The 24,355-nt window shown below is 52.3% G+C and overlaps 3 protein-coding genes across 3 annotated transcripts in view; all 3 read right to left on the bottom strand.

Moving 5' to 3' along the window:
- LOC143432839 (glutamate receptor ionotropic, kainate 2) overlaps positions 1–24,355 on the bottom strand; it is a 257,821-nt gene that overhangs the window by 111,056 nt on the left and 122,410 nt on the right. The gene's annotated exons all lie outside the window — the stretch shown is intronic.
- Positions 4,356–5,235, bottom strand: LOC143432738 (uncharacterized). Its single transcript, XM_076909605.1, has 3 exons — positions 5,219–5,235; positions 4,806–5,124; positions 4,356–4,705 (listed from the first exon to the last, which is right to left on the bottom strand). The coding sequence occupies exons 1-3, from the start codon at positions 5,228–5,230 to the stop codon at positions 4,389–4,391; spliced, it is 648 nt and encodes a 215-aa protein (XP_076765720.1). The 5' UTR covers positions 5,231–5,235; the 3' UTR covers positions 4,356–4,388.
- On the bottom strand, positions 11,303–15,980 carry Apd-3l (apidermin 3 like). The gene is made up of 4 exons (XM_076909604.1): positions 15,899–15,980; positions 13,359–13,674; positions 12,916–13,287; positions 11,303–12,814 (listed from the first exon to the last, which is right to left on the bottom strand). Exons 1-4 carry the CDS (start codon positions 15,908–15,910, stop codon positions 12,660–12,662), a joined length of 855 nt encoding a protein of 284 aa, XP_076765719.1. The 5' UTR covers positions 15,911–15,980; the 3' UTR covers positions 11,303–12,659.

The following is a 24,355-nucleotide window of genomic DNA, read 5'->3' as shown; positions in this document are numbered from 1 at the left end:
GTTTTCGTCAGAGGGGAGGAAATAACGCGTGCCGTTGTTACGTGTACCTGGTTTACCATTACAAATCCTCGAACGGGAATAGAAGAGGATTACCAAAGTCGTTTCGGAAACACGGATCGCGCCGCCCTCGTCGATCGCTTCGACAACGATCGTCGATGTCCGCGACACTATTTTCCAATCAACCATACGATTCAATTTACATTTTACTCGTTGAACCTTCTACCCAAAATATTTCTCTCTCTCTACCTATTTACGTAAAAATAGAAATCGTCGCGTCTTCTCCCCTCGATTTTTTCAACAGCCATTGTTCACGCGCTGGTATCGGACAAAGCAAATCCCACACGAGCAGATCGTATGTAGATCGTTATGTCGTCACGATCTACGCAAATCCAACGCAGAGACTTTTTTCTCCTACATCTGGGTGTGGTGTTGTCTCCGTATATTCGATCGAACATTGCATCATCCCGCTTCCACACTTAAAACACGACCGGCCGAGCTTTTTCACCCCGTCACGGTCCAGCAGTCAGCGGCGGCCATCAGCCCCGCCTTTACCCCCGACGATAAGTTCACCGACCCACGTGTTCCCGTGTGTCGCCTATAAAAGCACACTTAGCATCAGCTTGCACGGCAATGTTCTTCCGTGATGGCTGATGGAAAGTCGCTGCTCGGAATCTCGGTGGCCTCCATCGTCTCCGAGGGGACATTTCACGGCTGCCAGCCCGGCTAGGGGGCAACGGGCATCGAGGAACGCCGCACGCGCCGTCGATGGATCCCTCGATCGAGATTTAACCGGATCCGTTCGCTCCTGGATCACAGTGGACCACCAAAACCATGGCCCGATCCGAGCCACGAACGCAGATCGATATCGTCGCACGATGGCCATCGACGAACGTCCAGGTAAGACCTACGCTTATTGTTCTTCGAGACAAGTCGTCGAGGAGGTCGAGGAAGCCTCGCAGCGGGTACTCGCCCCGTGCTCGCACCGGGAAATGGACGAATTAGGCTACGACACGTACAAAACGGGCGCGTTTCTCAGTAGCCACGGTGGCACGCGGTCGCTACATGAACAACGCGGACCGCGTTGTGAATAACGATCAAGCAAAGGGGAGCACGGAGCGCGGAGACGACCTCGCACGCGCGAGATTTATCCCCTCGTTCCTGGACCGATTTCCTAACCCGTGTGCACGACGCTACCTGGCATATAAATATCGCGCTTTACCCCGTTGAAGAATAACGAGTCGGTTCTCGCGGTGAGGCGCGATGATCTTTCGCGCGATCGTGTCTACGGTCGACGTTTAAATATCCACGTGTCTACGATCACGTTCGACGCGTCGCTCATACTGGAACGATCGTCTGCGCTAACTTAAGAAGATCTCTGTTTCAAAATTGCCATCCCATGATTTTTGTATTCTCAGGCCATCCGCAGAGTCCATCGTACGGGGTGGTAGCGCGAAGAGCAGCAGCGCGTCCGCAGGATCGATCGTCCACGGCCTTCCTCGATCTCCGACGACTCACGAGGCATTAACGACCCAGCCGCAACCGTATCTACCTCGTTATCGGCCGCGCCCTCTGTCATTCTCGCCCGCTCACGCCGCAGGGCATCGCGAAACAATCCTTGCTTAGCGCCTTCTATACTCGAGCGAGACAGATCCGCTGGAATGTCCACGGTAGCCGGCGATCTGTCGCGCTCGTGATTTCTGACCGCCCTGGCGAGTTTGATTTATCGCGATCTACCGCGTCCGTTCGAAACGCGACGCGGGAGATCCCCACGGAGGGTGTCCGGCCGACTTTTCAACCGTGCGCTTCACCGAAATTGTTTCCCTTCGAAATTTATGTCCAATCACGCGCGCGCCGACCCGTTATCCTCGCGTCGCCGTGTTTCAATGGTAAATCAGACACGTAAGACGTCATTTCTCGGACCGCCAACGTATGATTTAAGCGTTTCAAATCGTAGTTTTAAATAATCGGTTCCACTCTCGTCGAAGCGTTTCGTTTCACGTAGAGAAATGATTTTTAAATCGCACGGAATCAATTACCAGGCTTTTGGTTCTGTTTTCTTTGCTCATCATTTTTCATGCGCGACTACTGACGGAAACGCGCGAGCGGGAAACGCATAACTCGTTCTTACTATTGAAATCCGCCTCATTTGTTTTCAAATTAAGGCCAATCTATTTTCTCCGCCAGTATTGCGCGTACAATGAAATCAAGATAAATAGCTCGCGTTTCGCGTTATAATTTCAATAGCCGCTGTTCCACCGCGGAGTAAAGAATTGTTCGATACGAAGACACCGATTCATAAGGGGCAAAGCGTACGTAAAATTCTCGTGCCATTTGAAAGATGAAATACCCCGGGGGAATAGAAATGATACATCCGACATGCAACATTGTTACCTCTATGAACGCAATTTCTGTTTTATAAACGCCACGAATAAAAAGAAGAATGAAATATGTTTAAGCGAAATAATTCACGCAACTGCCTTCATTCCTTTCTCTCTCTCACTCTCTCAATTATTACAAGCGCTGCAATAATCCTTGCAGAACCGCATAGTCAATAATTGCCAACCCAATTCGTTGGAACGCTGTTTTTATTTCATCGTTAAAAAAGAAACACGCACACGAAACGAAACAAAACAGCTGTTTAAATATTGCAAGTTGCGGTTCGCCGTTTTTTCGCCATTCGGTGGCCGAACGGGATCGCGAGTGACCTTTCGGAATTCGCGCGGATCCGATGCATTCCCGTCGATGGCGAAACGACCGGTTGATGCCCCACGGTGGGGCCACGATTTTCCCATAAAGATAGAACTCTCGTTCAGCGAGCCTCCTACCCAATATTGGTCCTGTCGCTACGGCCAAATGGCTGCCGGTGATTCTAATAATAAATCTCCCGGGACGAGGAGAAGATGCAGGCTCGAGCTGCTAAATCGAGGTAATTCTCACGATCGCTGGCGAATCTCGTGATAAATCGCCCGGGCAAACGGCTCTGCTTCCCATAGGATTTTTCAAGTAATCGCGATTGTTTCAATCTCTAGATTTGCTTCCAACCGTTCGTTCGGTTCGATTCGAATCGCCGTGCCGGAATGAGATTCCAGTTCCTTTTTCAGCCTTTATTTGCTGGTTCTTGTCCCCCCGCTCGACACCGCGATTGGTTACTGGTACCAACCGTGTATTTCGACGAGATTTTAAGCGACCATTTGCACGATGTAATCGAACAGCTCGAGGCCGGATTCCAGCTGGCGGTGGCTCGAAATAAGCCATTTAAATGGCCATTGTTCCATCGTAAAAAAAAGCCGGGTGAAACGGTTCACGGGCGGAAAGTATCACCGCGACGCGAACACGCGCCAAAGACACGGTAATTGTCGTGTACAGATACGACGATAAAGTCACGGCTGGCGAACTACTCGCGCGATAACAGAAATCAAACCGCGCGGCCTTCTGTCAGTTATGCGCTCGTGGTTCGTTAGGCCTGCGTTATTCAAATCGACCCCGCCTATGCGGACAGGCACCTGTGTCGGTCGCACTCGATCCACGGATCGATTCTCCCGTGTTTGATGCCCGCGAAATCGAGAGCCAATCGTCGTCGCGTTTGTTGCTCGATCGACGGTCCGTATCGCGAGACACGCATCTAACGACCTTACCCTTTTCGACTCGCGGTATCGCGTCGTATCCGTCGTGTCGAGATCCGTGTCAGCGGTTCGCGTTGGCTCCGGTTCCTCGCAGCACACCCTTAAACCGTCGCCCCGCAGTCGAGCAGTTGTCGAACGTTTCCGCGCAACCACCAGCGTGAAACACGCTGGAACCGATACAGGGCGACTGAGATCGAGGAGGCGATCGAGTGAAACGTTTACGCGGTCCGTTTCGATTCGCTGCACGGTAGCGCGATCGAGGCGTCGATATCGCGGTAGACTTGTCTGGTTGGAATTGTAAATTTCTCAGAGAAGATGTTGATGTAAATAGTGCGCGCTGCGAGCGACAGTATCCTATTAACAGAGGCCGTAACTCCATTAGACATTGACAGCATGGATCGCATACTGTTCACGTGGTTGTGTAACAATGTAAACGAAAAATACATAATTAAACCATATATTATCGTAAGAGATCAAAAGTAATGTTACATTACGAACGACGAGCGAACGACTTGCAAAAGTTTACATTACGAACTATCTGTCTAGAAGAAAAAATGTGTTCGACGAACGTACATAAATCGTCGTATGCGCATTACATTATCATTACAGATCCATACGTATGCATCGAATGTATCGCGAACGGGGAACGTCGTGAGACAGAACTAACGATCATCGATGGTATCTTCACTGAGACTTTCACAATTGCGGCTGTAGCTGAGAGAGAGAGAGGTTTCCAATGTTTTTTCTGTTTCTGCGAACAGTTCGTTACCAATGGCCGTGTCCGGTGTGGATCCCACCGTAGCCGGTACCATGGGCGGTAATTTTACCAGAGGGGCCGGCTATTACCACGGAGCCAGCGTTGGGTCCGGAAACAGCGGCGCTTCCTGAATGAGGTCCAGAAATTACAGCGCCATGAGACGCTGGTCCAGCGAGCACTGCTCCATGGGCCGCTGGTCCCGCTAACACCGCGCCATGGGCTCCTGGTCCTGCCACGACCACTCCGTGTCCAGCTGCTCCTGCGTAGCCAGCGTAGCCCGGATATCCTGAATAGCGGTAAGCTGGGGCGACGTATCCAACGCCTGGTGGTCGTATATTTTCAAATGAAAAATTAGTAAGGGGTGATTTTATTCGAATTTAAGAAACTGAATTATGAATGCTAGGTTAGATGCGATTACTGACCAGCTCCTCCATTATAGGGACCATCGTAGCCCTCGACGTAAGCAGGACCAGCGACAGAGGCGGTAACAACAGCTGAACCCGCAACGGCGCCTGAAACTTGCACTGGTCCAGAGACTGATCCAGATAGTTTCGCTGGTCCAATGGCTGGACCAGCGACCATGCTCGCTCCGATGTGTGGACCAGCGATACTCGCTGGTCCCAGGGCTGGACCAGCGATTGCAACTCCGTGAGGGTATCCGAGGTGTCCCCCAAAAGCCCCGTGGTATCCACCCCAAATACGCGGCGCAGCTGTGGCAAAGCCGCACAGAGCTGCCAGAATCAACTGGAAGATTGCAAGGGGGTGAGTATCCGAGAATGTTTCTTACTGGTCGAGAGAGAATCCCGTGAGCACACGATCGAGCAAATGGAATACTTACGAGAGCCTTCATCTTGCCGACCGATTGTTGAGTGCGCCGACAGACGACTCGGTCGGACTTTATATACCGCTTTAAGAACCCGACCGCGCCCCCGGTTGATCCCTTCAAATCATATCCGCTGATGGTGCAGCCTTAACCATTGTGCAAGAAGGTCAGCATCCGGCACACCCTCGGGACGCGGGGTTCCTTCGTTGACCTTCAACGACGACTACTTGCGAAACAGTCATTTACACACTCCAAGGAATCCCGTGATTTTTATCTCCTTGTCGTTCACCATTGACCTCTTGTTTACACGTACGACTGGAGTCGTTGGAGTTCACTGGTTTCACCATGAGCTTATGAGAACCATCTATGCACAGCTTCGTAAGAAGTAGTAGTTGCATGAGGCTAATTCAAAGGAGAATAGTTATTTTATTACTATAAAATGAACAGGTGGAAGTTTCTATGGGAGTGAAATGGTTAAACGATGAATTTCTCTGGTTTCTCGGAATACCAAAGCGAGGAGGGAGGACTGATTCGACGATCGATCGATTGGTTCGCGACAAAACGATCACCGCTGGTGTTGACGTGTCTGGTCAAACAGATTTATCGTGTTCTCGTCACGACCCGGTTTTACGGGCCAGAACTTCGTAACTAGAGGGGCCACCTTTCGTGCAATAGAACTTTTGGTATTCCCCAGGGAGTCCCTTTGTGACGACGGGCAAAGTTCGATCGTTTCGTTGCACGACATAATGGGATCGGGGCGTTTCGTGCGGCCATTCGTGGGAACGTTTCATCTCTGACGGACGCGGTTCGTACGGTTACGGTTAGCGGGTTTCTTTGCGACTCGTCGGACCGACGAAACGGCTGGTCCATTAAAAATTACACGCGTAACGATGAAATTCTTTAAGGAGGAAGGATGGGTTCGTTTGACAGGAATAGTATGTCCCCCCCGATGAAGATAAACGAGCACGGTTGATTTAGTCGCGTTTGGAACAAAGGAATCGATTAGGCGGTCGCAAAAGCGTTGCAATTAGCGTAATTTGCGATTTCTCCGGCGATAAAGGGGACGAATAACAGGTAACCGCTGGCGCGATCCTCAACCTACGGTGTAATTGGCCTGAATGTTTCAGGCGTACCGACGTCGCTCCTCGTAATTATCGACTTATTGCGTCAATTAGCCGCCCCTTTACTTTGCGTCGCAGACACCGTGGCAGAAATTAAGGAAGAACGCGGGGCTTGCGAAAGACATTATGCGCGCGTTCTTCAAAATCGTATCGCCTCCACGAATTCCTGGGATAGCTCCAGGCGATCGGGTGTTCCCGGTCGAAAAATCGTGGGCGGCCGCTTAGCGTCATCCTCGCGGGTGAAGCAACCGATCACGGCAACGAGCCGGGGAACGCTAACATTATGGGTGGGAAAGAGTCACGTTCTCAGGGATTAATACGGTTTCCTGCGCGGCGTACCGGTTGCAGACGAAGCTGCGAGCGCGAGCGTGTCGAGACGAACGTGACCTTTATGCCTCGTGGTCGCGGAAAAATGATGCGATCTCCTTTTGCTCCAATTATCACGCTCCGATCGATACACGGTTTTGTTCCTCCTCGATTGGACCATGGCTCGAATACCCGCAAACCACGACGCTTGTCTGCGATCATCGAAGGCGCTTCACGCTTCAATCTTCGATTACTGTTCTCTATTATCAATGATACCATTTTGAAACGGTGAAGGACCGTGTGAATTGAATCTGATCTTGCCATTTACTTGGATGATCGCAATATTAATATTCGTCATGGTTACAGGTGCATCCAGGTTGATACGAGAATGGCACCTCGCGATAAAGTACGACAGCATCGGTAGTAGCATCCTCTAATCGCTTCCGGTATTAGCGACAGGACAATTGGAATAGTCGAAATTTGTAGCCACGCGAAACGATCGAGGAGGAACGGCCAGAGATTGCACGTGATCCACGCTAATGGTGAGACTGACATTTGCAGTCATTGTCTGCGAGGCTAGTATGGACGCAATGCATCAGGATTCTTATGGGAGCAGAGCAGCCTACTGCCGGTTCCTCGCGTCGTTCCGCTCGTGGTACGCGTCCGAGTCGGTTCCAATTTGGTATCGCCCTGACCCTCTCTGTTGGTCAATCGTCTCGCGTAAAGTCAGAGATCAGGATCGAAAGGTTGCCTCCATCCCTTACACGATTTAATGTAACAGGGTCAGGCTCTCTCGAGGGAAGATTTCTGATAGGATTAGGAAGGATACTAAAACTCAACGAAGCTCTCTTCGAATACGAATTTATTTTGCGTTACGTTAGACGAATTTCGAGTTGTATTCTGAGAATAACGAAGAAATATGAAAGCAGAAGATCGTCCGATAAGGCGAGACGATCTCAGGGCGGCACTATCGCAGATCGCGGTGAGAGCAGAAGGAGCCTTTGAATTCGATCTCGAGTGCAATCGAATGACAGGCACTCGAGTCGATGGACGTGAGAAGCAACGCGAAAATCGTGGTCCCGTTCGACGAGACTGTCAGAATCTCATCAGGGATTCACCGTCCAATTGACCTTGGCCGCAAAACCCGAGCCTAGTAAGCAGATTCTTCTGGGAACCCGGTGCAGGAGTCGCACACCCCCGAGAGTGAAAGGACCACGCCTGATCGCGCCCAACGATTCGCTAACTCAGCGTCTCCGCTCCGTTCTCCCTCTCCAAAGGCGGGAATTACGAAACCGTCCCGTAACGATTCAACCACCTTCCCAGACGAAATTATAGGCTCACCGCGTTACTCACCGGTTGCTTTCACTGGTTCCTGTGATCGCGCTTCTGGAACGCGCGAACGATTCACCGCTCGGGTTCTCCGTTCGCGAGAATTCTCTAATAAAACCAGCCGGCCAGATCTCGTGCTTGAAATATGATTTTAGTTTTAACCGACCGTCCTGAAGATTTTTAATGGACGGACCCGCTGAAAGGGTGGCTCGCCTCGGCTTAATGAATAGTTTGAGCGCAAGGAGCACTCTGAATGCTCGTCCCTCGAGTCGTAATCTTGACGTGTCGTCTGGAGGAAGATGAAACGATCGCTTTATCGTCTTCGCTCGACGGTGTCCACTTTACGACCGTCGCGCCATTGTGCCGTTTTAATAAATACCTCGTCCTCAGGGCGGGCGTACCGCCGTTCCATTTTCCGTTTTCTTCGCCTTTCCGTCCCTCCCGGCATTGTCCCCGTTGATACGGAACAGGACGGACGGCGTAAAATTTGATCAGCCAATCAAGGTAACAAACACCGCCGCGCGAGACGTATACACAGACCAGACAGATTTCGCGGTCTTCTCATAGAGACAGCCGCGATGCTTCCGTGTGGAAAGCGCATTCTCCGACAGAGATTCATTACCGTGCGCGATGAATCACGGCAAATGGCTCGCGAGAGGACCATGAAAGCGGAGCTGTTCACAGCCTATTCAAATGACTACGCCAAGGGATGATCCGACTCAGCTCGGGGATCCAACTGTTTTGCTCCTGCTCCCGCGTAAAGGGAGCACACCCGACAGAGGCATCCAGGGGGTTGGCTGTATTCGCGTGTTAGTTAAAAGCATCGACTTCCGACGAAAGCTCGTCGTCTCTTTTTATCCGTCGTCCTCCTTTAATCTAGCTCGCCTAATTAGTCTCGCGTTACCACGCTCCTAATGCGATGCTCGCGAATGGCGCGGAAATTACCACTTGACACGTTCTTCGATCCAAGAATCGGCCACCCTATCGTGTTAACAAATCTCTCCGCGAGAGTCCTTCCTACCCTTTTTTTTTCACGCGTAACCTACGTTCCCTTACGTGCGAGACAGTTATGGATAATCGATGAGAATGCACGCCCGCCACTTCGAAGGAGGGCGATAAAAAGCGCATGGAGGACGGCTCGCAGTTGTGCAGCAGATTCCATTCGGATTCCGTGGGTTAGGACGCGACTCTTATTTTATTCGCGGTCAGCCGCAGACCCTGGGAACCGTGGACCACCGAGTCCCGCGCTGCTCGCGAGCCTGGAAGAGATTTAAAGTACTTTTACCAGCGGGTTTGTGGCCACCACGGGTCTGGAAACTACTTGGAACCTCTTCGTCGAATATGATGGCTCAGCATCGGTCCATCAGGTTTAATGCTCGCTGGATCTGGATCGACCCTTGATCCCGAATTCCTCGGCTCTGTTCACCCTTTCGAATCGCGCTTCGCCGGTGGTCTCCCGCAGGATTCTCTTGTGCCCTCGAGTGTATTCTAATCGTGACGAGGAAGGGGCTCGCCTGTTCGATCGTCGAAAAGAACGTGACTGCGGACAAAGAGGAACGATGTGTCATACTTTGCGTTATATCCGCGAGAGTTTCTTTCTGCTCACATTAAGTCGAATAACTCTGCACCACTCACATCGATGTTCAATTTTCGATCGTTCTTCAATTTTGCCAGGGTATTTCACGCATCGCGTATTCATTGTTGTGGAAGAATCATTCGAGTGGTGGAAATTTCCTCGCTGTTCGTCATGGTTCGTCGGAATCCCTCGTCACCAGATTCGAAAAGTATACGCCGCGTGGAACGTCACACAGTCAAAGGAAACGTGGCCACGTTTTCATTAATCTCAGCGTCGAAGTTCCTTTCCGACACAGAGGAGTTCCAGATCAAAGTTGACGCGTTCACTCCCGACGAGTTTCGGATCGATATCGCGAACCTCTCCTCCCTTTCTCACCCTCCGCACGAGGAAAACTGTCCACGGAGATTGGGAGGATTCTCTCGAGTTCGTAGCATCGGACCAAGTTGGATATTGTTCCACAAAGGGTTTCCCAAACTGCGAACAATTTTTTATTACCATGAGAAGACATTAACCAGCTTCCTGTGTAATCGACGAACCAATTACCATTTGTCAGATGCCTGGTATTAGAAATACGATCGTCGTTGTTTAGCGTTACCTTGTCAGGCTCGTGTAACGAGGCTCCAGAGCGGTTGTTCCCCTTCCGGTTCCACGGTCCTGCGAAATTGCTGACCTACCCTCGCGTTCAAGACCCTCGTGGTTGGTTTAGGCTTGCAGGGACGTTTGCTCTTTGATTGTCAGCGAGAAATCGCTAGCTGGAACGTTTCATAATGAAACTTCAATTCTAATTCGAGAAGATAAAAGTACTGGGTTTCTGAAACGCTGTAAATACCTTCGATCGATCGAAGTAGCCAGGTACCAAGCTGCGCAGTTCCTAGTTTGGTAACAGCCAAGTCTAGGAACACGTGGTGCGAGCTGAAGACATCAAACGTACATCAACGCCGGTGAAATTCCCTCGCGCTGGACGAGCTCCATCGTTCACGGCTGTCAGCAGTTTATTAAACTTCTGTTACGCACCGTTGACATCGTCCCATCTTACATCATCCCGCGGCGCGTTGGTCGTTCGTTCCGCGCGAATCAATTTAAGCACCATCTGCGGGCAAACGGATTAGCCGTTCGTGCACCGCTTACGTATCGCCGTTTCGCCGGTTACAGGCAACGCGCGCGAGGGCGAACGCGCGAGAATGAAAATTTCACTTGGGCGCGAGGCACGCGACGCGGTCGACGTCATTAGCGCGTAAACGGGCAATTTCGATTCGGACGTGGAACTTTCTAACGAGTTTCGCGGCTCTTGACAAATCTGTCATTAGCAAGCCAGATAGGAACGATCCGTGGACACGAACCGTAGCAACAGGCGGTCGATACGGAATTTCGCGTTTCGTTAGCGGCTGTTCCCTTAAACGTTTCGGTGCGAAACGAAGGGGTGGCTCGAAAAGGAGTTGACTTCTGTTGAAATCTTTCGGGAATACTTTCGCGCACACGGTCGGTTCGTTGGCCGTTGGCATAATCGAGTAGGTCGGACGAGTATCGCAGTATCAGCTCGAGCTTCTAATCGCTGGTAATCTTACCTCGCTTTAGAGTAAGAGTTTTCTCAGATTCTCCCTTATCTTTCTTCACTTTTGTTCTCGTCGCAATTAACGATGCAAATTCTCAAATATCGCACCGTTAAAGTGGACAAGATCGAGCGCGATTGGTATCGCTCGCTTGGGATGCGATGGGGTTGCTCGACGGGGTGAGTTTCAGGTAGGAGATGAACGAAATGATCAAGAGTGAGTTTTAAATACTGATGCTTTATTTTATATAAAGTATTGTATAAATGTATAAACGCTATAAATATGTGGTATCTATCTATGGTGGTGGTGGGGTGCTAGTCGTGATCGTAAAGAAAGGGTATGACGAGGGCGGGCGGGGTCGGGGGCCGGCAGCGGCGCGCCATCTATTTACATTCATTCACTCACGGGAAGGGCTGACCTACCATAATCTACCGGTCTCTCTCTTTCACTAACATATAACACGATTATATAATATATGTGTAGTGTGTGTATATATACGAGTACACATATAGCAATAGTGTGTGTGCGCGCGTGTGGCAATGTGTTCATATATATATATACGCGAAGGAAGTAGTAGTAATAGTATGTATACATGTATATATATATAAAGAGAAAACATATATGCGCATGGACGAGTAATGTAATAATAATATGTATGCTTGAGTGCGGCAGTGAGTATAACAACTTGTGAGCCCGTGACGCGATCGGTGGATCGCGTGCGCGGCTCATCGGGAAGAGAAAGAGAAAAAAAAAATAGGGAGAGTAGTAAATATGTGTGAAGAGCGGCGGCCTTACGGATGGTGGAAGACGTAAGAGAGAGAAAAAAAAAAAGAGAGTACTGCCGGAGCAACGGTGGGTGTTCAGAAAACAGAACAGACCCAGTTGGTCCAACGACGAAGCTCCAAAGCTTGTCCACTTGCTGGGTCCATGGCGGAACAGCCGGGTCCAACGTGCTTTGCGTCGACACTAGGTTCTGGCGCGGGTTCGGGTTGTTAACGGAAATCTCCGACGATGCTGGCCGCGTTGCCGATACATTCGATACAGGCTCATCGTGTGTGGGTCGCTACCAAGATGTCCGTGCCGCGAGCTCTTGATACCGTGGCTGGCAATCGCGGCTCCGTTCGACTACCCCTGTCACGATTGCAGTTGATGAAAGAAGTGAATTGACTAAATTTTACCCGTGCCTCGTCTTTCGATGGGGACGAGTCGCGTCGCCGACATAGAGGGTTGAGTACGGTAACGGGAACCGCGGATCACGAATGGCCGGTGTCCACGGTGTGTACACTTTTCCGAGATCTAAACCCGTGATCATCCTGATGACAGGGACCAGCTTGCCGGGCTTTCGGAACACGCGCTTCACCGTGTCACGGTATATACCGACTGGACGTGTGATTAAAATATTCCGACTATATACCGACTACACCACTAACGCTGGCGCTATAACCATGCTCCTAGGTTAGACGAAGCTTTGGGAAGAAGACGTTGAGCGCGTTTGAGGATCGTTTGAGACCGGTAAGTGACTGTGGTGGGTTTGCCGCCGTCGCCGAGCCGAGATCGCTGGGGCCTTAGAACGTCTAGTACTTGCCGAGTGCCCCGGGGATGATAGCTCCGTGGGAGCCGAGTCCAGCGTGGATGGCGCCAGATGGTCCGTTGATCACAGCAACACCACCGTCGTGTCCGCCAATGCCTGCGCCAAGTCCGGCACCACCTCCCACAACAGCGATGGCACCTGTCAAACCAGCCAGGACAGGTTAGTTTCTTTTTTTTTTTATATCCTTCGCCTCCACCTTCTCCTTTCCATCCTATCTTCAAACGAATGCGAATACAGACCAGCACCACCAAGAGCGAGTCCAGCACCTCCGAGACCTCCAGCTGGCGCAGCAGCGGCAGCAGAGCCAGAGCTTCCGTCGTCACCGTTGATGTTACCGCTTCCAGCGTAGAAGGCAACGCCACCAACGGATGGTCCTACCAAGTTAGCGGTTCCCTGGGATGGTCCCACAAGAGTGGAGGTACCAGCGGATGCACCCACAGAGGTGAATGGTCCGGTAGCGGGTCCTACGAGTCCAGCTGGGCCGGTACGTGGTCCACCGATGTTCTTGGCACCTTCTTGGGGTCCTACGCTGTCATAAGGTCCGCTCTGGGGTCCAACGTTAGCCTTGGGCCCTTCGGCGGGTCCAATGTCAGCCCTGCCTCCGATCACACCTGTGTACCAGAGAGAGAATTTTTCACCATTTCTCATCTCGTCCGATGATTTCAGCTAGTACGGTACGCACCACCGGAGACGATTTGTTGAACACCAGCAGCTCCAGCCGCCGCCGCGGATCCAGCAGCGTAGCTGGCACCAAGAGCCGCGGATCCCAAGCTGGACGCTCCCTCTTGGAGGGATCTCGCGCTACCAGCACCGGCCGCAAGTCCACCGGAGAGACTAGCACCTCCACCTCCGACGGCCAGGCCAACGCCTCCAAGACCGACTCCTCCAAGACCAACGCCTCCAAGACCAATGCCGCCATGACCTCCGGCAAGAGCAATGCCAGGTCCATGCGCGATTCCAGCGCGGGCCGTCGCCACAGCCAGACAGGCGAACACAACCTGCGTTCGGACAGGTCGGGAACCTCGATTATCGTTACCAACCGACACGGTGCACCCAGCTCTCCCCGTTAAGTTACGTAGCAGACGTAGTTAGCCTCGTTGTGAAAGGTGCGCCGCGCCGCCGTGGTAATAATCGCCAAGTGAAATCACCGGGAAAAAGCAACGAGAACGAACGAAGACGAGGACTATCCGCCGCGTCGGTTTACGGAAGTGACTATCACCGCGAATCCAGACTCCCATTGGCTTGGCACCGATTACCACGAGCACGAGTGTAACATAATCGCGGCTTTCACTTTCGATACTCGCGCCGCGCGCGCGCCGCGTTCCACGGCATCGGGAAACGATTCCCGGCACCCGGGGAAACGTTGTCCCGGGACGCGATCGCCTTTAAAGCGTGAAAGCAACGACGATGCGACCCGTTCCTGCCTCGTTCCGATATCGAGGCCCGCGCGCCGCGATCACCGGATGGAGATTTCCCAACGATCCCAAGACGCGGTCGTACGGGAATACGCGCGTCGCAATTCGCCACGATACACGAACCGATTGCGCTCGCGTACATCGACAGCTGTGCGAATCGCGCACGATCGTCCCGTTTACCGCGTCCAACGACCATATTAGGGGATGAAATTCTCCGCGGTGCTATCGTCCCGTGTTTTATGTAATCGCGCGCGCCCCGTTCTATCGATCGAACGTGTTAATCCGATCGGAAGATTCGCGATTAATCGATCGCGTACGATACGGTCGTGGAATTCACTCGTAGCCGTTCGAATCGTTCGTTTTCAGAATCACGTTCCGGAGGGGGGTAAGAATTTCGAGCGGACGCGAGCCGATCGCGACCGTTTTTCCTTCCATTAGAGGAAACGACCGGTTCTACGCGGTGTCTTGCGAGACGCCGCGAATTCTTTCGCGAGCGCGACGCAGGATCGAAAGAGAAAATCGGTGAAACGAACGGGGAAGAGGCTCGACTAGTTTGATCGTTTAGGTCGATGAAAAGGGGAACGTGTTCTGGTGCGTGTTCAACGGAAGACGGAACGTCGGGCAACCCGTCACGCCCAGCGCTCTCTCGGATAGTTGCGCTTAAACGGTGCGCCGCCGCGGTTGCCCCGCTATTATGCATATCTAACGACTTCGCGAAACTTTCACATCCCGTTTACGTGGAACCGTGCAACCCGTGTGACGTGGCCGACCGAGCGTTCTCGCGACCCGTCGATCGGAAAACCGGAGAGACCGAGGCCAACGCCGCGTCGCGCCGCCGTTTCGAAACGCGCTCGTGCAATGCATTTTGCATAGATCGCGGGATTTATGAAACAACGCCGCTATTCAGCGACACCGTTTATGTATATACATATATATGTATTATCGCGAGGATTTCGTTTAACGGTTAATTACGTTCGGATGGAAACGAGCTACGACGCGGATGATTAATACCAGGATCGACTATACTAATTTCTGGTCGCTTTCAGGTTCGCCAGGGGAACGCGAACGCGGGACCAACCGACGAGAGGAGGAGGAGGATCGCCAAGGGAGAAACGGAATAACGCGTGCGCCGTATGGGCGTTCGTTCGTGAATGAAGATGTAACGAGAATGGAACCGGTCGCGGGTTCAGCTGGCACGCTGAATGACGATGATACTACTACGACCAGTTCCGCGGTCAATGTACCGTGCAACGAGACTTCTTGCTGCATGAATGGAGCGCGTAAGAAGGACAAAGTCGATTCGGCTGGTGGCGCGGCGCAAAAAGGACCGCGAGGCGGTTTCGAGCCGTGACATTGAACACCGGCGCGGGTCTTTGTCGCAGGAGAAGCCTGGTACCGGTCGAGAGCTTTCGGGTTTTCAACTTTACCCCGTGAACGAACGAAACAGTTCCAATTAAACGGACATTATCGTCATTATTACGCGTTGCTGCGATACGGTCCGTCGCGGAGCGACGACGCTCGTGTTCGGACTTTTATCCAGTGGAGCGGACTCGAGAGAAACCGGCAAAAGGAAAAGCGAACTCGAAGATATTTTAGAGACGGCAAAGTCTGTCGTGACGGAAAAGTGTTTTTAAGCGTTATTATTCGATTAAAGTAGTGGAAACGGTGTTTTACAGGGGACTCGATTAACACGTAGCCAGATGGAACAAGAGCAGAGGCGCGACGGGAAAGTGAAGAACGCGAACAGATACTCGGTGTAACCGTTCGAACACCCCACGAAATCACCAACCCCGTTGTGGATACTCACAAAGGCCTTCATGTTTGGTGTGTGTATGGTGGGCTGGTAGTCCGGTGAGTGACTGACTTGGGCCGGGCCGGCGGGCCTTATATACGCCTAACTCTACTCTGGCTACGCTCCACAATCACCATCCTTTCGAAAGCAACGCGCTCCACCACCCTCCCCCCAGAAAAACTATAATCCACGCCGTACCAGCGGCCAGCATAGACCCAGGTAGGTCCCTACCAGCTGCTTTTGGGGGCGAAAGGGGGCTCTCCCCCCCTTTTACCTGGTTGTAGGTTGTTCGCGGGTATTCCAACGGGCCTCGTCCATGTCTAGCGGCCGAGAGAGCAGCCTCCTACTCCACCCGCCCCACCATCTTGGCCTACACACTCGGCATCCACACGGGCAGGCCACACCAAGTGCAACACACCAGGCACCACCCGGGTTACCTGGTCACCTACGATCTATCCAACTCTCTCGTGGTGCCAGGCGTGGTGCACCGCCGTGTACGCGAGAACGTTGCACCAACTCGCGAGCCGGGAACGTGGCCGCAGTTACCGACTTCTTCCCGGTCAGGGCACAGGTGTACCGCCGCCAGCGATTCGACGAGCAACCCTTTCGCCTGGGGTGTTGCCCGTGCGTCCCGTCGACGTCCCATCGAAGCTTCCGCGCGTCGTACCACCGAATTCGAGGACGATCGAAATTCAGATGACGCAACGGACGAGTACCATCCATTGTACGCTTTGGGGTACCGAGCAAGGACGACGCGCAGCCGTGGTACAGACGTTCACTTTTTACGGAGCACGGTAAAAGACGCCATCGCTGGAGACTCGAGGGTATTAAAATCACAACAGCTGGCAACGGGATCTAAAAAGGGGGCAGACATACCGGCGTTTGAATAGTCGCAGGAAGTTTCGATTGCAAAAGCGAGAGCATGGGTTTAGCCCTGAAACGCATGCAATTTCTCACGATCTCTCGTTCGAAGTAACAGCGTTGCATTAGCCGCGCGAAAATCGCGGCGAATTGAAATTCGCAGCGGCGATAATCCGCCAAGGACGAGGCGCGTCAGGACAGCCGTTAAAAACGGCGGAGTTTTCGCGTTTCTTCGCGGATAGGAAGAGATAACGGATGGCGAACGGAAGGGCGGACGGTGACACGCCCGGTCCAGATTGTGGCCCCCTCTCGTTACCTGGAAACGGGGACCTCGCGTCGGAAAGGAGTTTCGCGTTAGCGGCAAACGCGAAACGCTCTAAGGAGTTGAAATTACGGGTCGTTGAATGGCCTTAAGAAACTTGAATTCTTTTCTAAATGGATTGCCCGGAGTCGCTGCTGTTACTTATTACCTCAACCTAGTAATTCCAGCTGCCACGGTGCATTATGCGGGAACCTGGAAACACAGTCGAGCCGCAGCCGCGAGGGTTGCCTTCCCGTTACGTCTGACAATTTTTAATTACGCGAATGAGACATAACCGAGCGGGCACCGCCGGAAGTACAGACTTTTCGTTAACGTTAGACGGCTATCCTGAAAGTTTTCATGGGAACGGGCCATTCGAGTTCGTTCCACTCGGCAGTCGAGCTCGACTCCAGCGTAGATCCGCTCGCCTCTGCGTACTGAAATTCTCCCCGTTTCATTTTCCTAGAGCTGCCGAATTTCAAACGCGCTGAATTTATAATCCCGCGGTATTCGCCTGGCAGCCCAATTATTTTTCGTTTCCATTCACCACTTTTCCTTCGAGCCGAGACGCGATCGGAGCGCGGCTCCATTAGGTCCATTCGACCAAGACTAATAGCCAGCGAGAAAGCACATCGATACATTTGGCTGCATACAAACGTTGCGCTGCCCCGTTACGTGTACCGGCTGTTAAAGCGAGACACATCGACATTCGGTTAATTATTGGGTGAAATTCAGCCTGTTAAAGTGGCCCATTAACGGTGTACGCGTTTTTCATTCGGCTCTAACGACGTAATCCGCGACGCTCGTCCAGATCTGCCGGCGGGATCGATACCGTTTTCACTGGTTACCGAACAAAGGGAAGACTTCGCGACCGGCTAAGCCGTCTCTCCGCGTCCTCGCCGCCTAGGAATTCCTACCGCGATACATTTACGCGGATAACCATTACGAGCCTTTGCCACGATCTGCATAATTGCGCAACCGGCGATCGGCGATCAACTGTGGCCGTCCACCGAAATGAAAAAAACCGATCGACTGGCTCTCCCGTTGTTGATAAAACGCCCACCGCGATGGAACGTACGTCGATAAGCGAGTCTCGTTGCGGGTACCGTACGCTCGTTATCGCTCGTCATCGCGATTCAATGCTAAACCGAACGATCGGATCAAGGAGAAGGGGAGTACAAAGGAAACGGCGCGAGGAGAAGAAACAGAAAAGTAGTTGAAAAGGTGGCGAGAGGAAGAAGGAAAGCGAAACGAGACTGAGGGGGAAAGAGAGATAGAATACGAAGCTGGGAAAATTTCGAACGAGGATGACTTAATCTCGCGCGGTCCCTCGGGGCGGGGGTAGCGCGGAGGTGGTTAATTAAATCAAACCTAATTAAAACCGTGGCTTCGCAGCGATCCCTCGCCCGTACGTGTATCACGGCCGGCTAGTTTTCCGGCTCGCGCGAAGTGAAAGCCATTATATTATTTGGCGTCCGCGAAAAATACGTCCGCCGGTCTATCGCGAAAGTCGCCCGCGCACACCCGTGTCTGTCTTTTCACGCCAGCCCTGACCGGTTTCGAATATATAAAGCGACACCACCGCTCCGCAGTTCGCTCTTTACCTTCTCGACCACCCTCGGCACCGATATCGAGTCCCCGCCACGGAGTCAATTAGCCCCCGGCGTCGCCGTTGTTCTTCCAACCCTCGAACGATCCGATCGGTCCCGTTCCCGTCGACGGGGACAGATACAATCTCAGATCGTGTCGTTAACTACGTCGCGAGTTACGCAACGGATCGCGAAAAACGGCACAATTGTGAAGGATAAAGGAAGAAAGGCGGAGTAGGGGGGGCGGTTAGGTATAGAAAATCGCGCGAACGGTGGGTTATTTAACGAACGGTACCTAACCATTGTGCAACCGATCGTTTCTTTCGTTCACGGTGTCACGGTTGAGTAATAACGTTCGCAGCCTATTAATTGTGCGTTTATTGGAACCTTTACGTTCCATCGACGCCACCAGCGGAGAGAAAGACACGTAGTTTCTGACCTCGCCGCGGAATTATCCCGGCGTTTTTCGTCGAACCGATATCCATTTGCCTGGTATCGACCCGTCGATCGATTGGCTCGGACGTCGAGCACCAGATCGCGCGCCCACGTCTCCCCCCTGATAAAGCCACTTTCTCGAGGCCCGTGAATCGAATCGAGACCGTGCCGCGAGCGCCCTGTCGCTCCGCGAAACCGGAACGATCGTTCGATCCGTCGGACGTTCGCGTCCTCGGACGATCGTTGCAACGAACGAACCACCTTCGCGATGCATCGCGATTAAATTCTCGCGGCTCGACGCGACCCAGGGGAACGGAATTCCAGAGGAAAATTCAGCTGGCGCTCGCGCGACAGTCTCCCCGTTTCGCTCGGGCTGATTGTGTCTCCGATGAACTTTGATATCGAGGCGCAGTCGGGAATACGAACTACTGCATTGCCACTGCCGTTCTCATGCATCGATCCGTACCAATCGGAGCGTGTCCCTTTCTCTGCGCCGCTGGCGAACATTAAGGCAGGGCGCACGGTATAGTGCACCCTCGTGTCGAAACCTCGAGGATCGGATGGGGCGATTTGAATTCGCGGGACGTGGCGACCTTGGCGACAAGGTTGGTCTCGATTAGACGGTTCGAATCGCTATTTTATTAACCAGACTGCAAGATGACACTAAAGACATTCCATTATATCACCAGGAGGTTCCTCGACGAGTGCTCTTCCTCCGTAGATCCTCGTCCGGAGAAACTGCGATAAGGCGGCGGCGCGCGGACAATGACGCGCGAGTCGCCGGCTGGGATGCGCTCGCGTCTGCTCGGATTTTTATGTAACACGAGGATGTGAAACCGGAGAAATTTTCGCGGCGACGTCCGTGGGAAATGCGTGGTCGTTGAGCGCGACCCGCGACGACAGGAAGGCTGCGAGCAGGTTGCACGCCGGCTGACGCGACCGATGCGTCGCGGCTGCGCTGCGCTCCAGGACGCACGTGTCGGCGCGTGCTTATGAGCTCTGCTCCTAGCTGCCTGGCTCATCCGGGTTCTGCTCGTAAAAACAGCAGCACATTTCGCGTCGCGCTGTCATTAGCCAGTGATTTCGAACGAAAACCCCGCTTAACTTTGCATTAATGGAAAGTCAAAGTAATAGGTTATACAAGAGAACCATTAGCGGGCAATCTGGTGGCAGATGTCTCTGTATAATTCAATCTAAGACGAAAAGAATATCGACTTGGCGCCTTTGAGAGGTTTAAAGTCCGTGGATGGCGAGGCGTGGGTATGCTTGGTCGTTTTTGAGGGATGAAACGGAGTTGGCGCGAGAAATGGGGGTTGACGTGGAAGGGATTATCGGTGTTGGAAGCGAAAGTGCTCGACGTTGCACCACGTCCTCTCGCAAGGCAAGACCGAGAAGGTTTGACGTAGTGCTGGGTCTGAAATCCGCCGCTTATCTCGAGCGTTAAAGGTTAAGGTACAGGATATTCCATTAGCGAGTGTCCTTGATTGCTAAATACCAGATCTTTTTTCCCCCTTTCCTGGAAGCCAGCTATCTCTTTACATTTCTTGTACAGCACGATTAGCGGCGCGCTACGCGCGATAGCTTTCATAATCGTACGATCGGATTCCGATCAATTTGCGAAACGAGATCGAACCATCGCGAATGATAATTATAACGAATTAAACGATTTATCGGCTGGTGAAATTCGCTGCGCCGCGGGGAAACGGGATTAACCGGCCGATAACGGCATTTCGATGATCTAAATCCAACAAGCGGCCAGTACGATCGAGCGGGCATCGAGAACACGAGCGGGTGATTTATTAGCGACAAGTTTCACCCTTTTATGCAATTCGCGCTAGCGCGTTGCGATGGATTGGCCTAGGCACGGCGAACCGCGTGTCGTGCTACGCCCGGTCGAAGACGCGGCGGAAACGTTGAATAGTGGAACAGCCACCCGCAAACACGGACAGCCCGTTCGCCGCAAATTAGTGAGAAATTTTCATCGTCGGATCGGGAACGCGATAATGGGGGAAGGCTGTCAATTGTACCGGTCACGAGACCCGGCTCGCGAATAGGTAGCAAGGTGAAACGGAGTCGCGTCGACCAGTCGCGGCTCGGGGATCGCCAAAAGTGCATAATTGCCGTTACGCAACCCGGACGGTCTCGCTTTCTATCGTTTTATCATTTAAAATCGTGCAACATTCTTGCTCGTGGCTCGTGCGTGCACTTTCGCCGTCAGCAAAAAGAAGAAACTCGGGAACATGCACTTGGCCTGCAACCGCTTCTGCATCCTTTCACAATGCGGAGCCACGTACGCTCCTCTTTCCCGACTTCCCCCTGTTTTTTTCTTTCTCCTTTTTCCTTTTTTCTTTTTCGTTCCTCCATTTCGGTCTTCGACGCTCGGCTGCGATTCCGCAACGGGGAAACCTCGTTCAATATTTATGAACAGGAAAATGTTTTATTCGAATTTTTTCCTCTCTCGCATGTCAAGCGACCCATGAAATGGGTCGATAAGAATGAATCCAGCCCGTGGAGGGAAGGAAAATCGAGCACAAAGGACGACTGGACGCGCGCCTTCGCCCGTGCCGCGGCGCAATTCGCCTCGCGACTAGAGTCGAAAGTGTCTTACGCAATACGCGAGGTAAGATAGTGTGGGCTACCACTGTCCAGCGCGGAGCTGCCCATCATTTCCGTGTTCTGCTGGCTACTTGGTCGCGGACGCGTGTACGTACTCGTCTTTAGAATTCGTTTAACAAGTTGCAACGCTGCGCGTCTATATCGCGACAATTTCTAGCAAGCTTCTGTTTATCCTACTGACAAGGGTGGGCGTATAATGATCTCCAACTTGGACGCAATTCATTACTGGTTCAAGGGGGTAATTATGGGCTTGTGAAAACGTTAGAGGAATTCTCTGGCCCTCTGATACCTGGGTTTCACAATGAGTTGATGACGCTTCACGTATAGTAGTTACTTTCTGACGCTAATCGTGAAATGGTCCCTGTCAACGATACTTAAGCCATCGACGAGGGTGTCCCCTTACGAGAACTCCATAGCCCCTGTTGCAACCCAGTCTGTGGCGTGGATCGACGAAATACAATTTCCGTGTTTTATGCGGCTGCTTGGTCACGTATGTTCGAGCATAATTGCGTTACGTCTCCTGGTTTTAGCATCAAATTCTTGATGTTTCCTTATAAGCAGTCAGAACTGACCACGCACCATATGGATACGTATTGAAGAACGAGTCCATCTTGGAAAATATGTATCAGCTTTGGAATATGTGAAAAATGATTTGTAAAACGTACGCGTGATGCGAAACGTACCAATGCCGGGAAACGAACCAGCGAATTCGCCCCATTGGAATCGTTCCGTGCATATTGCGCGTTCTCGTTCTTTCAGTTTCATCGAAACAATTTCGTACGCGCGTTACATTATGTTTGCGAGCGTGCGCCATGTAAACAACAAAACAATTCCATCGTGATTACCAGTTCGTGAAACAGAATTCCTCGTTAGCGCGTTGCGCCCGCCGTTCGATCGGAGGTAATTGTAACGGGGCAAGGCGAATGTGCCGTTCAATTAATCGAGCCACTTCCGGCGCAGCTTGTTTAATCGGTTCAGATTTTTTACTGAGAAACGTCGACGAGAATCGCGACGATCGTCGATGGAACGTGGAAAACTTTCGAGAGCGAGGAAGAAGAAACAAAGCTGCGTCGCGACGCGATCGGAATTTTCTACGGCGCGCGCCAGTTTTCCCTTTCGTCTTTTCTGCTGCAATATCGGCGGTCGCTTGCGCGAAACGAGCCGATCGCTTCGGTGCTCGCTGCCTTTCCTACCCGCGACACGATCGCTTCCACCGCCTGCCACTGAACTAGAATTATCCGCGTATTGGCGAATCGGGCCGGATAATAATTAACGCGGCGATAACGACGCGATCGGACAAGCGGTTTCCCTCCGTTAAATCGATCGCGATAACGTCGCACGCTCGAAATATCTCCTCGCGCGCTCGCAGTCCTCCTGTTTTTCCCACAATTTTTCTCTCCTCCCCCCCCCCCCCCTTTCCCAGCGTACTTTTTCAACGGCTGCGTTACGCTCGTTCCAGCTGAACCTTGTAATTTCAGCAATTATGTGAGGCTTGATTTACGGTCACTGCCACTATCACCTAAAAATAACTGTTTCGCGCAACGGTCCGTAAAGCAGTTATCCCGAATCCTCTAGATCGTGATATAGAACTAGCCGCTGCTTTGCGCAATTATTCTTTCGTAATCGCGCCTTCACCCAAAGCGAGCGAAATGTTGCTCGAACAATTTCCACAGAAATCGAAACGCAGAAATTTTCATTCTCGAACTCCCTTGAAGTATCGTCTTCTCGAAGAGAAACAGCGAACATTCTACGTGAGATCAGAATCGAAATATGCCAATTGGTTGCGCAACGCTCTTCCGGTCCCAGAGCAGTCAGCCGAAGGGTGGCTAACGACCGACCGCCTCTGGACATGTCTCTTTCTCTGCGCGTTCTACGCGTCCAACACGCTCACGCTTGAAACTTGCTGCCACTGTCTTTGCTCGACGGTTTCCTTTATCTCTCCTCCTTTCTCCGGCTCTTTGCCTTTCGTCGTCCCTCCGCGAGGAGCAAAACACGGCTAGCTTTATATGTGGCGATCGGTAACGGACCGCTCCCGGCAGAAAACGGGCAGGTTTCGCGGTTTGGAAATACCTGGGGCCACCTCTCGATCCGGTCCCGCCCGGTGTACGAAAGCTTTAACGAGTTTCCACGCGAGCTCGTTAAAGCATGATTTTTCGCGCGGTGCACGCGCAGACACGGTGATCGCAGATCGATCGACCGTTCGACCAACGCTAATAGAACCGACCCAGAACCAATGCAACCAGGGATCTCTCTGGCTGGGACGAGATCTGGTTCAACGCGCCATGGTTTTATGGCTGGCCAGCTCGAACACGGCTAAACTTACGCGCGAAGTTCTCACGAAACACCTTGGACAACCTTTCGTTGTCACGAACTCACCGCGTCGATCGTGCAACTTTATTATCGCTCGACGAAGTCGGTTGAGTTCGAAACGAGACGCGTTTAAATTCCAGCTACTTGTTTCGATCCGTCGATTAATCGTCCCGATCGGACGGATCCCGTCGACTCGTGGAATCGCGCGAACGCGTAATAGACCGGGGCAGCGGTCCATTATTACTCGCTTATTACCTTACACGGTTAATCCTGTTACGGCAACGATCCTGGTGCCAGTTGGCGCGCGGTAATTGTCACGAGGAAATCTAGAACGCGCGATCGTGGGCCGTCCGTGTAGGT

The sequence above is a fragment of the Xylocopa sonorina genome, chromosome 2, assembly GCF_050948175.1.
Source record: "Xylocopa sonorina isolate GNS202 chromosome 2, iyXylSono1_principal, whole genome shotgun sequence".
Taxonomy (NCBI): domain Eukaryota; kingdom Metazoa; phylum Arthropoda; class Insecta; order Hymenoptera; family Apidae; genus Xylocopa; species Xylocopa sonorina.
Note: the sequence above shows the minus strand (reverse complement) of the source record. Positions and strands in the feature narration are given on the sequence as shown.